Source organism: Myotis daubentonii, chromosome 8 (assembly GCF_963259705.1).
Source record: "Myotis daubentonii chromosome 8, mMyoDau2.1, whole genome shotgun sequence".
NCBI classification, from domain to species: Eukaryota; Metazoa; Chordata; class Mammalia; order Chiroptera; family Vespertilionidae; genus Myotis; species Myotis daubentonii.
The window spans coordinates 66974446-66991472 of NC_081847.1; the positions used below are offsets into that span (position 1 = coordinate 66974446).

General features: G+C 49.4%; 1 protein-coding gene across 3 annotated transcripts in view; it reads right to left on the reverse strand.

Moving 5' to 3' along the window:
- MGLL (monoglyceride lipase) overlaps positions 1 to 17027 on the reverse strand; it is a 103289-nt gene that overhangs the window by 8100 nt on the left and 78162 nt on the right. For 2 of the 3 annotated variants that reach the window (XM_059706781.1, XM_059706778.1), the window contains exon 6: positions 13454 to 13543. The exons of the other annotated variant lie outside the window; for it this stretch is intronic. In XM_059706781.1, coding sequence (XP_059562764.1) covers positions 13454 to 13543 — 90 coding nt within the window. The remainder of the gene's footprint in view (positions 1 to 13453; positions 13544 to 17027) is intronic. 3 annotated transcript variants of the gene reach the window in all.

The following is a 17027-nucleotide window of genomic DNA, read 5'->3' on the forward strand; positions in this document are numbered from 1 at the left end:
TGATGAGAGAGAATCACTAATTGGCTGCTTCCTACACACCCCCTACTGGGGATCGAGCAACCCGGGCACATCTGATGCTCAACCACTGAGCCATGCCAGCCGGGCTGGCCTTTTTTTTTTTTTTTTTAAGAGCTTAAGATCTAAAATCACCAAAAGTTCTACTTGTGAGGTGAGACTATGTCCTGTTGCCCCCAGGAAAGAGGTGGATAGGGCTATCTCTCCTGGACCAGACCCAACCCCAGAGCACTGGTCAACAGAAGAAACCGATTCAAAGTCAAAGATGAAAAAGTCAGTCCCAAAAGATGACTTCTTATAGGATTCCATTTCTACGGCAGTCTTGAAATGACAAAATTGAGAAACGCAGAATAGAAACGTGGTTGCCAGGGTGGGGTAGGGGAAGTGGGTGTGCTACACCAGGGTAACATGCGGCATCTTTGTGGTTATAGGATGTTCTGTGGTCTGATGTACTAATGCCAACTTCCTGGTAGTGATGTTGTCTTATAGTTTTGTAAGATGTCAACATCGAGGAGAACTCAGTAAGGGCCCATGGGATTCCTCTCCGTTATTTCTCACAACTACATGTGAATCACTATTACATCAAAACAAAAAGTTTAATTAAAAAAAGTATTACAAAGACCCAGTCTTTGACACTCTCTCTCACACCCCTCCCCCCATTTCTTTCTTTTTTTCTTTTTCTTTTTTCTTTTTCTCACAACTGTTCCTGCTAGCTGAGAACGTGTCCATTGGGGACATGTCGGCTGGAGGCTATGCGTCCAGGTCCAAGTGAGCACATCTTTGTTTCAGATGATTGACCTCTGGGGGTGCTGTCACTGGCTGAGACTTGAAGTCTTTTTTTCTTGGGGCAGGGGGCCGTGTAACTGACAATACAAGGGAGACCAGAGGAGTGAGGAGCACCCAGCCCTATTAGTTCCCAGCCGTGATCTGGGCAAGGCTCTTCTCTCCTAGACTCATTCCTGATTTGTGAAATGGGGGTGAGAGTGGAAATGCCTCAGAGGACTCCAGGGAGATTCAATGAGCTGATGCAGACACAGTGCCAAGCCAGGGTCTGGCCCCATAGCGAGGCTAGTGATGTGTGGGTGCATCTGGCTCTGATCCTGGGAACAAGGAAAGGAAGGTCTCTCTGCCTCAGAGAATTCGAGCCACATAACCTTAGGTGAAGTCTTACTCCTTCCAGGTCTCCGCTTTCCCGCTGAGGGAACCTCGAAGGTTCCTCCTGGGATTTAAGTTTCACAGGTTGTGAATATTTTCCTGGCCTCCTTCGCGTATTTTAGCGATCCCCAGTACCTTCACTGTTTTCTGGGGCCCTGAGAGCTCTCGGCAAGGTTGAACTTGCCAGCCAGGAACGTGCCAACTGGGGCTGCTGACTTTTGAACACTGTCTCTCTGTGGGGAAGAGACTTTGCCCTAAAGCATAGTAAATATAGTTACAATCTACAGCTGGGAGTTGTCTTCAAGTTGGTTGAGCAACATCTAGGCACCACCCCTACAGTCAAATCCCTTGACCTATTTTTAAAAAATCTGTTCCATGATGGAATGCAAAATTACATTTTTAATTAAAATGATATTTAAAATAACGAACGCACTTAGCCCTTAATTATGTACCAGGTGCTGTGTTGAGCATTTTACTTGCATTTGCTCATTGACTCTTCACAGGAAACCAGTGTAGGGACTATTGTTATTTTCACCATTTCATACATGAGAAGAGAGGCTCACTGGGGCTAGATGACCCCCTCAGGATTACACAGCAAGTAAGGGGCAGAGCCAGGATAAGAGCCTAGGCAGTGGGGCTGCATCATCGTCATTCATAGCCACTCACCATGCTATGCTACCCATCTAGAGAAGAGAAAATGGAGGTGAGTTCTGTGGACTCGCAGGACAGCCAGGAGCAGTGGAGGTGGCACCTCAGAAAAGAAAGCAGCCCTAACTGGTTTGGCTCAGTGGACAGAGCGTCAGCCTGCGGACTGAAGGGTCCCAGGTTCAATTCCGGTCAAGGGCATGTACCTTGGTTGCGGGCACATCCCCAGTAGGGGTTGTGCAGGAGGCAGCTGATCGATGTTTCTCACTATCCCTCTCCCTTCTTCTCTGTAAAAAATAAAGTATATTAAAAAAAAGAAAAGGAAAGAAAGTAGTGGGTCCCTGGTGAGAACCATAAGTATCAAAGCCTGACAGTGAAAGACGTGGTGGGTACCACAGGTGCCACCCTTCACAGAGGGGAGGGGTGCCCTACCAGGCACGATAGGCATGCGCCCTCCTCACATGACACTATTTACCACTTCACAGAGAAATACGGCCCAGCAGGTCTGATCTCCGACAGTTTCCCTTCAGGGACCTACATGTGTCTACAGCTGGGTTTTCCTGACCCTCCTTCCCTCTGACACCCTCCCTTTTCCTATGGAAGCTCATCCTTCCACGTGTGCTTTGGAGCCCATCCCAGGACTCCCACCTCCTTCCTCCATTGTTTAGATCTTTTTTAATCCACCTATTCTCACCACAGAGAAACCAGAGAGCCCGCTCTGGCATCCTGGAGAGAGTGCACAACGATTCTACCCAAGTGAGCTCTAAAACCTAGAGACCCGGAAGAACCTGACACTGATCGTCTTTGCAGAGGCAATCTCTTCACTTCCTACCTTTGTTCTGAATGGCAAGTTGTTGTGGAAAGACTTGGATGGTAGAAAATCCTCTCCTATGTACTGTGGTTTCCATTGCCCATCACAAGTGGCTGTTCCAGCCCTTTGCTCTTAACTTAATTAACATCTGTTCCTCTTTCAGTCCTTAGCTCAGACTTCACACCTGCAGGGATGCCTTTTTGACTCTCCAAGTTCTCCTCCCTAACGGCCCTTCTCAAGCCTTCCCCTCACCCCTCACCCCTCACCCAGGGGTTTGTGCACCTGCCTGTCTCTCCACTGGAGGGTTGGCCCCTGGGGCAGGGCTCTGTCCTACTTTTGCTGTGTCCTCATGTAGGAGGCCCTCAGTAAATACGGGCTGAATGAGTGAGCCAACCTTCCTCTATCCCAGCTCAACAGGAAACACCTCCGGGCCCTGGGAGCCTGGCACAGATCAGATGCATCTGGGAACCTCTGAACCGGGCTCCTGGCCAGCAGCCGGCAAAGGGGCTCTTCACATGGGGATGATACCCATGGGCCTTAGAAGAAAAGGCCCCTCATTAGTTCATTCAACAAAGACTAATTAGGCACGAAAGAGGAAACACCCCCGAAGGTAAGTTCTTTGGGCTGTGTTCTCCTGAATGTCAAGCCTGTGGAATATTCTAAATGCAAATAATAATTTAGCATAGAAATCGGCTTGAATAGGAAACATGCTGAGCACTGGAAGCAGCCTTGCCTGCTGTGTGACCAGTGCCTGCTCCTCTCTTCATGTGTCCCCTCCTCTTGGGTCTGACCAATTCTCCCCCCAGCTGGCCACGCCCTGAACATGGCACCCAGATTCCCCTGGACCTGGGAACCCTGCTGGGCTGCCCACACACTGCAGGGTCAGGTCCATACTCTCCCTGCGGCTTGCAAGGCCACACGTGACAGGCTCCAGCCGCCGCTCGGCCTCCTTCCTCAACACTCCCGCCACCCTGGCACCTGCGCCCTCGCACGGCTGTCCCCTCTGCCTTGGCTCCCCTTGGAGTTTCTCCTCTCTTCTGACACTTAGCTCAGCTGCCCCTTCCTCCAGGAAGCCCTGGCCTTCCCCAGGGACACTGTGTGAGCCATCCCGGCTCCGCTCCTCTCACATGCTCAGCTTCTGTACCTGAAGACCGGGGGCTGTCCCTGCTGTTTCCAGTTTGCAGCATGCCCTCTCCCATGCCCTGCCTCCTGTCTGCCAGCAAATCCCCATCTCCCTTCAAGGTGCAGTTCAGGTGTTTCCTCCCATGACAGGTGCCCGCACCAGCAGTGAAACTGGCTCCTGGCTCCCCAGGACCCCGTGGCTTTGCGGACAGCTCTTTACAAACGGCTGTTAACAACAGCCCCAGTCTGCCCAAGGTTGATGCTGTGCCAGGCTGCACCCTAGGTCCCCAAGGGAACTGAGCATCAGTGACCTGAGTGTGGTTTCCGAGGTCACACTGTGGCACCAAGAGACAGAGCTGAAGAGCTGGGTCCGGAAGGGCCTTTTTGCTCTTCCCACAAAGCCCTCTGCCTCTTTGTCCTCTGTGAGGTGTTGATGTGCCTTTCTCCCCTCTGACTGTGACCTCGGAAGACAGGGTGACTTATCTGGTGTCTCTGCCTCCATCTTGGGGCCTGGCCCAAGTCTGTTGACTTGGCACGCTGCTTGCAGGTTGGCAAAGGGGAGATAGGGCCCTGCCTGACTTGACAGAAAGTCTCCTTGGTTTGCTGGAACAAAGCAAGTTCCATGTACCAAGAGGCCCGAGTTCCCCCTATGACTGCCAGAGCATGCGCCCAACTCGGGTGGCAAAAATTCCTGAGCCAGACAAGGATCATCAGAAATAAGAATGATGCAGTTCCATTTTGGAAATAAAGAAGATTCATCAGGATTACCTTATATCCATGAATTGTCACGTAATCAAGGGTATGTGAATCACTGAACATTTTCCCTAAGATTACTTTTTGCTATTAAAGCTTGAACTCCTGGACATCCTGGTGGGTCACAGCCCTGGACACGTGGGCACAGGCAGTTTGCACACACCCGCCACAGGGCTCTGGGCCTCCTTCTCAGGGGCTGAGGGTCTTCACAACAAGAAGAGAGGCTGAAAGTCAACCTCACTCGCTTCCTTGGGATGGAGGCTTCTGAAGTGCAACCCTGGGCCCAGACATAGCTCCTGAGTGGTCACCGAGGGAAGAAGAAAGCAGCTGTCATGTTCTCTATCCAACCTCACCAGCTATGGCTACCTTTTCACAGGCCCAGGGATTGAATAAATAATAAGAGAAACAAGAAAGAATGACTGGCATCTTGCAGGACCACTTGCATAACTGCTGGTCACAAACAGCAAGATCATATGGTCTCAAGTCTTCAAGGTTGATGACAACTAAGGAAATCAGAACGTGGACTAAATAGAGAATAATGATGGGATATTAAAATTAATTTTTATTGATTTCAGAGAGAGAGGGAAAGAGGAGAGGAACATCGATGTGAGAGCATATCATTGATCAGCTGCCTCCTGCACACCCGCTACTGGGGATTGAGCCCACAATCTGGGCGTGTGTCCTGTCAGGGAATTGAACCTAGTTCATAGGTTGATGTTTAACCACTGAGCCACACCAGCCGGGCTTAAAAAATATTTTTACAAAAAGAACTCCCACAGCTCAACAACAACAACAACAAAATCAAACAACCTGATTAAAAAGTGGACAAAGTACTTGATAGACATTTCTCCAAAGAAGTTTTATACATGGCCAACAAGCATGTGAAATGATGCTCAATATCAATAATCATTAGGAAAATACAAATCAAAACGATCAGGCAATCCCACTTCTGCATATAAACCTAAAGGAATTGAAAGCCGGGTCTCGTAGAGATATTTGCACATTCAAGTTCATGGAAGCATTGTTCATAATTGCCAAGAGGTGGAAGCATGGCAAGTGTTCATCAACAGGATTAATGGGTAAACAAAATGTGGTACAGTCATGCAATGGAATATTATTCAGTCTTAAAAAGGAATGAAATTCTGACACATGCTACCACATGGATACATCTAGAGGATATTATCCTTAAAAGATAAAAAAAGGACAAATACTGTATGATTCCACTTATATGAGGCATCTAGAATAGTTGAATTCATAGAAACGGAAAGCAAAATGGTAGTTGCCAGGAGCTGGGGGAGGGGAGGTAGGGAGTCTGTGTTTAATGGGCATAGAGTTGCAGTTTGGGAAGATAAAAAGTTCTGGAGGTGGATGGTGGTGAGGGTTTCACAATAATGTGAATGTACTGAAGGCCACTGAACTGTACACCTAAAAATGGGTAAGATGGCAAATTTTGTGTTTTGTATATCTTACCACAATACATTTTAAAGGATTTAAAATCTGTATTTATATTTTAATTTTTAATCATAGATAAAGGGAGTATGGCAGCATATTCCCAATGTGTGCATCCTGGGGAAGAGCATATGGGTGTACACTGTACTACCATATCAACTTCTCTATAGATTGAAAATCTCCATAATTAAATTGGAGGAAAAGGCTGGCTTTGATCTCGCCTTTCCCCACAATGTTTTCTCATTCTTTACTATGATTCCCTTTGCCAGGAGGAGCCATACAGCCCTTGGGCAGGCTTGTGGCAGGCAGACCCTGTGGTCAGAGGCCCATTTGGGGCTTGGGTCTGGCGTAGCCACTTATTCAAGCCTTGGCCAGTCAGTTGCATTGGATCCTCATGTAAATGGGGGTTTAATCCAATGGCACCTTTGAGAGAGCTTTGCCCAGGCTGTGTTCCCATGTGAACCCTGACAGTCTCTCTAGAGAGTCGCTGGCTTTGCTGCTGCTATTAGTCACTGACTTCGGGAATCTGTCTCTCATGTGCTCTGAGCTGCTTCTTCCAGAGTCAGCAGGAGGAGCGCTGGGAGCAGGAAACATCTGAGTAAGGGGACAGAAAGATCAACAGCTCCCACTTTTCAGGGCACAAGACCAAGGCAGAGCCATTTGTCAGCTGTCCCCACATGGAGCTGTGCACTTGCAGAAACATTCTAATGGCTCGTTACTTTTTATTTAAGGCTTTAGTAAGTGATGGCTGCCTCAAATGGACAAGTCTCCAGTTGGGAATATGAAGTTTTGGGACAGACCTCCAACAGTAAACATGCTTAGGCACTAGATCATATAATCTAGATAGATGGGCACAGGCTTTCACTAATGTTTCAATGGCTTCGGCTGTCACATAACTTACAGTCAAAGATTAAGGCAGTGTTAGCCATGTTCTGAAGGGCCACCTGTAAAGCAAGTTCCAGGAAAGGTGCTTAAAAAGAAAGTAGACTTTGCTTGAGATAATAAAACAATATAGTTAGTTAAGCACAAAACAAGAATAGCTTCAACAGTGGCAACAGTCACACGATGTCTAGTTTCTGCTTTACAGCTAACGTGACTGAAGCACAATTATGCGATCTTTTGCAGAATCTTGGTTCTTCCACCCAGCACCCCTTGTTCTCACAATGTAATTCTGTGTTGCTGATGTACAGCTTCTTTGTCAAGTAGGAGGAAATAATTCCAGGGCCACAAGGAGAATTTATGAGTTTGTTTTGCAGAAGGAAAGAATGTCTCCAAGGTAGCCGCGACCAGCTGCCGCCGCCCAGAAGTCTGGCTGCACAGAATGTTATCTGTGACTAAAGAAGCACAGACTTCTCTCTCTGTTCCCGGGAACTCCCCCTTCCAGGCTCCCTCGCTGCATAAAAACTCCCTACTTTTGCTTTTTGAGAGGGAGACAGATGGAAAGATCTTGCTCTCCTGTCCTTGGCTTTGGCCAAGTTGAACAGACCTTTCTCCATCTCCAACCGCTGGTGTTTCAATGTTTTAGTTTACAAGTACATCAGGTACACAAGCCCCAACACTTGGAGATGATTTGGTAACAGTGTGATTGATGGAGAGTAGTGAGATAAAATTGGCTAGCCAAGCTGGGGATATTGGACAGTTAATAACCAGTTCTTGGAGGGGACAGCTATGGGAGGCTAGGTCCCGGGGATGGAGAGGAAGCTGGGCCTATCTTTAGCTGTGGTTATAATTAGTTAAAAGCTTCAGTGTGACCCAGCTTTCCAAGACTTGGCAGGAGCCTTCAAGAGTCATGGGCAAGAGCTACTGGCACGTGGGTGGGAGACCTGCAGGCTGCAGGGAAGCGGGGGCTGAATCCTTAACCCTGGCACATCTCAAACACTGGGTGGGGTCTGGAGTGGCACCCACTTATAGAAATGGAATGAAGTGGAGTTGGCCACTCCTCACAGCTCTCACCATATGGCCTGCCAGCGTGACATAAACAAGCTAGGATACTCCTGGTGGGCATCCCAGAGTATTTATAGAGAACAGAGACTTGGCTCTAGAAGACCAAGTACCCCAATATGGAAACAGTGCATTGTCCCCAGTGGAAGGGGGTACTCAGAATCACAGCATCTCTTCCTCCCGGCTTCCACCCAGTTCCCAGGCCAAAGGATGAAGCTCGGAAAGAAAGCAATGCATTTCATTCTGTTCATAATTGCATGGTCAGCAATGGTGTGGTGTGAGGGCAGGTGGAGACTGAGCAACTCCCCTTTTTACCCCCACCCCCCTCCCGACACACACACACACACACACACACACTGCCACCCACATCCTTGGCCTGACAAGTATTAGGAGCATTCAAGGCTTTTCAGAGTGGGAGGGATTCAGCACATTCCGAGGACGAAATGATTAATATGTCAGCATTCCAGTGTTCTGATCAGGGACTCTAAATGTGTAGACAAACAAAAAAAAAAATGTCTGAGTAGCAACTTCTTTGTTCCCAGCATTTTGGTGCCAAGAGCACTTGGCTGGGAGGAGAGAGGTTTAGGTTCAAATCCTTACTTAGTAGCTGTGTGACCGCGGGTAAGTGACTTGCCCTGTCCGGGCCCAAGCTTTCACAAATGCAAATGCTGGTGATAAGACTGTCTTCTTGGAGCTGCGGGAGACCAAAGGGTTAGTCTGACAGAGAAGAAGGGAGCACAGGTTATGCTGAGACAACGTACGCACTGTATGCATTGCTCCCGGAGGCCATGCTGGCCAGGGGAAGGTGCATCTGTGGGCTGGCAGCGTGAAGCGATGCTGGTGATGCTGGCGAAGGGCATCATGCTAATAGTCCTGGGCGGGTTGTGAGGATACTTGCCACAGCAAACCCCAAACAAACACCCTGCTTTTGACATTCGAATGGCAGAAACAGCCTGTTTCCCCAGAGACAGCCTTCCCAAGTGCCTGCCATCCGCCACCCCCTGGCCTGCACCCGTCCTCTGTCCTCCGAGGGCCTGCTTTAGTAAGCTCCTTAGGCAAACGTTTCTTCCCTTTTGAGGCTTTTATCACTGCAGGGCTCCATGGGAAATATCTTAGCGAAAGCTGTGCCTTAAGACACCCCGATGTTAGATCCCAGGCGGTGCCTTTTCTGAGCGCATTCCCCTCTGGGCATTGCTATTTTTAAAGCTCAGCACAAGGTTGAAAGGGAGACTCAGAGCTGGACATGTGAGAGGCGAATTCTCTCTGCTGAGAATGGCAATGCTTGCTCCTATTCATTCCAACAGGAGTTCAGCTTTTTGCTGACCAGCCACCAACCACCTCCCTCCTTTAAGTCTTCATAGCAGGGACATTTATTAGTGTTTCTTTCCTTTTTTTAAAAAATATTTTTTTATTGATTTCAGAGAGGAAGGGAGAGGGAGAGAGAGAGATAGAAACATCAATGATGAGAGAGATTCATTGATCGACTGCCTCCTGCACGCTCCCATACCCCCTACTGGGGATTGAGCCCAAAACCCAGGCATGTGCCCCTGTCCGGAATCGAACCTGGGACCCTTCAGTCCGCAGGCCGACGCTCTATTCAATGAGCCAGACCATTAGTGTTTCTAAAGAATCACTCCATTTACCTGACCAGTCAGAAACCTGATACAGAAGGGCATGCAACCCAAGATCCCAGGGGAGACCCTGCACTGTATATTCACACCCGACTCTTCTGTGTGTTTAAGGCCTTCAATGGAATTTTCCACTATTTCAAAAATGAGATGAAAACCCTGGGAGTTGCTAATTTTAAACAAAGAGGGTTTGGAATAATTTCATTATCTCTTTCCCCCCCACTTCCTTTATGCTCAAGTTCTTTCAGGTGGTGAGATAAATGACTAGATTTGCACCTGGATGTTTCCTCTCAAAGATCTCAGAGGGAGGGCCCTCTCTCTTAACCCACTGTTGTCCTAGCACAGCTGCAGCAAAAATAATTGGTTTTACTAGAGATTGCACATTCAAGCCAGGGCCATTATGGAGGATGCCGGTAGGTGGGGAACCCCATCACAAAGCAAATCTGGCCCTGGCCGGTTTGGCTCAGTGGATAGAGCATCAGCCTGCGGACTGAAGGGTCCCAGGTTCGATTCCGGTCAAGGGCATGTACCTTGATTGTGGGCACATCCGCCGTTGGGGGTGTGCAGGAGGCAGCTGATCAATGTTTCTCTCTCATCGATGTTTCTAACTCTCTATCCCTCTCCCTTCCTCTCTGTAAAAAAATCAATAAAATATATTTAAAAAACAAAAAAACAAACAAAGCCAATCTGCACACAGAGCAATGGCCTCCAGCCACAGGCTGTGTGGACCAGTAATTATAAAACAGGAAAAAGAGCCCTGTGGAGCGTCCATCGTCCTGTACACCAAAAGGTGACAAGTTTGATTCTCTGGTTGGGGCACATACCCAGGTTTTGGGTTCCATTCCCCAGTTGAGGCACATGAAGGAGGCAGCCTCTCTCTCTCTCTCTCTCTCTCTCTCTCTCTCTCTCTCTCTCTCTGTCTCTTCCTCTCTCTAAAATCAATAAATTAAAAAAAATGAAAATAAAAAACAGAAAAAAGAGCATAATTATTGTAAATACTAGTTGGAAAGAGGCACCCAAACATGGACTTTTGAATCAAATGGGTTCAAATCCCAGCTCTGCCCCGACTGTGCAATCAGAAACAAGTTATTTAAGCTCTGAGCCTCAGTTTCCACTCTGTGAAATGAGGTTAATGTTGGTTGAATTCATGTCAGGATTAAATCAAACAGCATATGCTTGTCTTTGGTTTTTCTGGGTCCTAAAGTTGTGCCTTTTCAACATACAGAACTGCCTTTTGGAGTTACACATTCTTTCCCTTTATTCACATATTCTTTGACCCTGGTCAATTTTGGCCCCAAGACATGGGTTTGGGAGACACTGTGGGTTTAAAACTTAGATTAAATTAAAATTGACTGCGGGTGACTTAGGTGGATCTGATAGCCTCTGGCTCCCCACAGGCCCCACCACTCCGAGCCTCACACCAGCCTAATTCATAAGGACCTCCTGGCCCTGGAAGCCTGGGAGTTTTAACCTGATCAAGAATGTCTCCTTTAGCCTGACTGGTGTGGCTCAGTGGCTGGGCGTCGACCTATGAACCAGGAGGGTCAATTCCTGATCAGGGCACATGCCCGGGTTGTAGGCTCGAGCCCCATTGTGGGACGTGCAGGAGGCAGACAATCAATGATTCTCTCTCATCATTGATGTTTCTGTCTCTCTCTCCCTCTCCTTTCCTCTCTGAAATCAATAAAGAAAAATATATTTTTAAAAGTTAAAAAAAAAGAATGTCCCCTTTATACACATTGGGGACGATTCGAATTTCGTTGCCCGCTCCCTAAGTGACTCCCGGAGGCCTAGGAGGTCCAATTTTATAATAAAGTTGAACTCCAACTGCTCAAATCCCAAGGAAACCTGGGGAAGCCAGAGTGCCCGTTCCGTTTTACAGGGTCCTCAGGAAGCCACCGCTTTCATGATTTCAAATCCCTGAGGCAAATGGGAAGCTGAGGCAGAAGGTGGCAAAATGAATTGCTTAATCCTGAAGATAATTCCAGTGTCTTCCAGAGGCCCAGGCTGCTGCCTGTCCACTGGCTGTAAGTCTGCAGGGGGCTGTTGTCCCACAGACAGGGCAGGGCTGGGGACCACACCCACCTAAGCTCTCAGGCTAATCCCACCAGTGGATGACCCAGCAAGTCCTCCATTCTTGCAGAGCCTCAGTCTGCCATCTGGGGGTGCCTTGGTGGGTAAGCACATGCACCCACCTGTGTACGGAGCACTGAGGCCCAATCAAAGGCAGGACAGGTGTTGGCCTTGCACTAAACTTTGGGAGGTGGGTTGGTTCACTGAGTGGTGTCTTAATAGATAAACCCCAATTTCTGGAGGTTTGAACTCTGCTCAGACCCAGTGTCTCAGGCACACTGTTGATCTTTTTTGTTTTGTTTTATTAAACCTCACCCAAGGATATTTTTTCTATTGCTTTTTAGAGAGAGTAGAAGGAGGGAGAGAGGAGGGAGGAGGGAGGGAGAGGAGGGGGGAGAATGGGGGAAAGAGGGGGGAGCAGGGACAGGGGGAGGGAGGGAGGGAGGGAGGGAGGGAGGGAGGGAGGAAGGGAGAGAGAGAGAGGGAGAGAGAGGCAGATGAGAGAGACACGTGGATTGGTTGTCTCCTCCATGGGCCCGGCCAGGCCTGGGAATGAACCTGCAACCCAGGTATGTGCCCCTGATCAGAATGGAACCTATGACCCTTCAGTGTGCAGGCCGATGCTCTACCACTGGCCAGAGCCCACATTGTTGATCTTGACCTTTTGTCCATGCTGACCTTCCTGCCTGGTCCCATAGGCAACGACACTGATGGCACAGCCTCCCAGCTTATCTCTCCAAAGCCACTTTGCCTCTTCTTTCTAAGCTTCTCTCAGTTGGCTTTGCTTTTATCTTCTTTTTCTTTCTTTGCCCCTCCCTTCCCTCTTCTTCCCTCCCCTCTCCTCCCCTCTCTTCCTTTTTCTGGTTTTGCTTTTATAGAAGGCCATACCGCTCAGGGGGCTACAACATACTCCTGGCAGGGCAGTGGCCCCTGGAAGATGGGGTTCCTGGATAACCTCATAATCTGACTTCATTTTAGTCCTCAACTCTCACCTGCTGCCCTACATGTGGTTGAACCAAACTACTGGCTGTTCTGCAAATGGGCTGTCCTTTCTCCACACCAGGGCTCATTAGGTGTGCCTCCTCCACCTGAACCTTTCCCTCTGATTCCCTGTTAGCCTGCACCACTCCCACAGCCCACAGGGCACTTGGCCTGGCCTGAATCCATTCTTCTGTCCTCTGAAACTCTATCCCAATTTCACCCCCCTCCCATTCACTCGGTCCTTGAAGTTGGGCGGGGTTGACACTGACCCCTTTCCTGGACAAGTAACCCAGGCGTGGACAATCAGCCAATAAGAATCAGCCCTGGGACTATTCTTGGGAAGAGCTACCTTTCCACTGGGGTGGCTCATGTACAGCTGCCAGCACCATCTCTGCCTCCACTTGGGCAAAGTTCGGTCGGGAATGAAGCCAAAGTAGGGGATATGAGACCTGGGAGAATGGATGGTGAACAAGACTTTTGAGCCCCCAGATTCACCCATGCCCGAGGCCTTTAGTATATTCACCAATACATTTCACTTTTGCTTAATTTCACTTTTAAATGTGCTTAAAGCATTTTGAGTTAAGTTTCTGTCACTTACAACCCAAAGAGACCTGGCTGATATGCACACAACTTTACCTGGTTAGCTTCTTTGACGTTGAGGGCACAGCTCAGGCATTGCGACCACATATCCCTTCCCTCCCAATCCTGAAGCCAGACGGCATCCCCCGCACCTTCATGTCCCCATCACTTCCTTCAGGGCCTCGGCCACAGGGCAGCACCATGCCACAGACAGAGCTAACACTCAGATTTCCCTCTGGGGCTGCTGCCTTCACACCCTCGCCAGCCCCAGCTACCCCCTGGTTTTCAGAAAGATTCTCACCTCTGTCTTATTCCGAGAGAGCACGTTGGAGTCGATCGGGCCCAGGGACATGTTTGGTAGGACAAAGTTGAGAACCTTCGCAGCAAGGACCTAACCAGGGAGGAAAACAAGGGTGTGAGTGCAGTGGGATCCATGCCCAGCTCTGCCCACAGGACAGTTTACAGCAAATTAAGGAAAGTGACACCCAAACTGAACACCAGCCAGGGTTGTTTCCCAAGGCTGCGTGCACTAGGACTCTCTCTGCTCTGACTCAGACAGCCTTGAGTTAGGCTGATTCAGATCCTGTGGGAGTGGGCGAGAAGTGGTCACTGGGCTGTCGGAGGGAATGCCATGTCTATTTTTGCTGCTCCCGATTCTGTGTGGTAGCCCTCCCCGCAATCACTCATCAGTGGGGATTCTGAATTACTTGCAGGAGCTGCCTGGATGAGCTCTTCTGCACCAGCCACTTCTCAGAAGATTCTAAAAAACACACAGCAGGGGCAGAATCGCCTAAGCCACCCGTGAGTGGAGCCAAAGGAGCCTGCTCTGACCAGAAAGAATCTGCCGACTGTCATGGTCTCTCTTGGAGGGGAACAGAAATGGCCACCAAGCCTGATCAGATGTGTGGCAGAGGGAGCGAGACCTGACTTGATTCCTGGCTGTGCTGCCTCATGCTTGTGGACACAGAGCTGACCACCACTGAGCCTCTGTTTCCTTAGCTGCCAAGGAGAACCACTGGGTGCAAAAGCATCAGACACACAGTAGGTGCTTCATACATGCTCCTTGAACTTGACCCTGATGCAGGTACAGGCCTTCCTGCCCCACTCCATTTCTCAGGCTGGGTCTTGTGTTTACCCAGGAAAAGCATGAACCTGGATCTCACACTTCTGCCTGTGGAGGGGACTGTTCTCATTTCTGCACTGTGCACAGACACGCAGGGATGAAAGATGCTATTTCAAAAGTGAGCTGTGAAATGCTGAAATTAGAATCACACGGAAGGTGGCAAACGGTGAATTCTCAGCACATGTTGAGAGCGAATGTCCTGGAGCTAAGTGATGTCTCCTCAGTACCCTTGGTAGGGAGCGGGGGCACTGGCATCTACTGAGTGCCAATCTTTTGGTGCATCGGGCACAGTCATAGATGCCCAGTCTTTTAATCTCGACACAGATGCTGTGAGGTGAGGGTTTATCCTGATTTAACAGACATGAAAACAGAGGCTCAGTACCACACCAGGAGCTCAGCTGGAAAGGGGGCAAGGGTCTGGGCGAGGCTACTCTTTCCTTTTATGCCACCAGCCTTCATTATGTTCTCTCCCCCCGACCCCCAATGAATGCAACCAAGAAACCAACCTTTCCTATGGATTATCTAGAACAGCAGGCACTGAGACTCTCCACTGACACAACTGCTGTGCTGCCCCATCTCCCTTCACACTTCGAGCTATAACACGTCCCATTCCTCAGGCTGCACACGCATGATACAGCCTCGCACTGCCAGGGACCAGGCAGGGCTTTGCTCCTAAAAGAGCACACATGCACACCTCTGTTCTGAAATCCACGTGGCAACTCTCCATTTTTCAGGGCAAGGATGGCGGTCTCCTGCCTCTAAGACTCTTGTAGGTCATTGCACCCCAAGCCTGGTGTCCAGGCAAGTAAACCCCATGCCTGTCGACTTGCTGCCATCAATGTGCCAGGTGCTACTGCCAGGCTCTGAGCTGAGCTGTGCTAGTCTAGCATAGAAATGTAAGGCAATCCAACTTGGAACACTAGGTTAGCACTCGAGTCAGTTCACACAGTCTGAAGCCTCGTGGAATGGACATGGTCTATGGGGCGGGTTCAAGAGCCAAGGTGGGGTTGTGAACGAGCATGGAACCGGAAGGACTCAGGATTCTGGGAGCTTTACAAAAGGCAAGGGCCCCAGTGTTTCTAAACACAGATCACATGTCTGTGACCTCCAGGAACCAGGGGCTCCTCTGGGATCTAAATTCAGAAGTTGGTATCTGTGTTTTCAGAAGTTAAACATTTCTACTAAAGAGAAAACACAACAGATAAGAAGTGCACTGCGGGTGCACAGAGAGGCAGCGGCACCAGTGGTGCAGCCTGCACTGGGCCCCGATGGTGTAAGAAGGGTGGACACTTAGGGATTATCTCCTCCACCAAGGGCAACACTATTAGGAAAAAACTTAATGTATCCTGACTTCTACACATCCTGCTGTTCTCAATGACTCTTGCCCACAGCTTCCTGAGAGGACACAAGGGCTGATGGTTGACTCTACATGTGACCCTGCCACGCCCAGGAATTGAGTGGTGACTGTGTTTGCTAGGACCTTATGCAAACGTCAGTCTCCAGACCCTGCTGCCCTGCTTGGCCTGCCTGCCTGCTTGTTTCGGCATGGCCTTCTCAAGGACACGGCTGTTTTCCTGCAAGTCCGCCTCCTACCTACCCACCTCCAGATCAGCTCGGCCAGAAAAAGACGCAGGGACATAGCACTCGGTCCTCAGCCTGCAACAGGACCGAGGGGAGACACCGCGCAGTTCTTCATCCCATTTCTCTGAAGCCCACCAGCGGATTTCTCATTTGCCAACAATTTCTGTTTTGTTGCTCATCACCTGCTTCTGGACTCACAAGTGCCGGCCATTTGTGAAGAGGCAGATTGACCTTCACCTTTGAATCCGTGTTCCTGAACTTCTTAAACCAACACAGGTACATCCCAAAGTGCCAAGGCCTCTGTTTCCAGGGGAAGATGCTGACATTTTAGGCTCAAAAGAATCAGAAAAGGCCATGCTGTGGCTGGAACCATCCCTGCTCTGGTTTCTCGGGGGTGGTGAGGGGACTTGAAAGCTAGGAAGGACTGCCTCCGGGAGACAATTACAGGGAGACACCTATTCTGCCCTTTCCTTGAGCCAGTCGTCTTTTCTTTCTCTTAACAGGGAACTTTCTGCAGCTAAATGATGCTTTTACGAAGAGCTTCATATGAAAAAAGGAGGAGCATTTCTGGAGAAGCATGTGCTTTACACAAAATGATCAGTGCAAGGGTTTGGTCCCTCGAGGCAACAATTAATGGCAGATGAGCTGGCCACCTTACCCCGCCCCCCTTTCCAAGTACCAGAAGCCAAGTCCTGGTGAGGACTCCTGTAGCTGCCCATGGCCTACTGCCCGGAGCACAAGCAGGAGGAGACATGGCAAGGACATCATGCTGAGTGGATGTGTGCAGCTGTGCGCCTCCCACCACGAGGACTCTCAGGGGGCATCACAGAGGCCTCTTCCCAGGTCCCACTGAGAGATTCTGAGTGGGCTGGGGCGCTGGAATCAGTGTTTTTTAAGCTCTCTAGGTGATTCCAAAGTGAAGCCAGAGTAGAGGGTTCCTGACCCGCCCTGGTGGGAGGGGAGGGGCACAGATGTCTTGGGAGGGACAACTGCCCTATTGAAGGTACCACCATGAGAGATGTTTGGATGGCCCTGACTCTCAGCTCTTTTTCTAAATCTGCGTAGTAAGTTCCAAACCGCATTTCTAACAGGACTTAATTGGTTAGAGGCAAACCTTTTGATGACAATAATGTCACAGCTTAAAAAAAATAGGTGCTTAGACTCTTCCCCA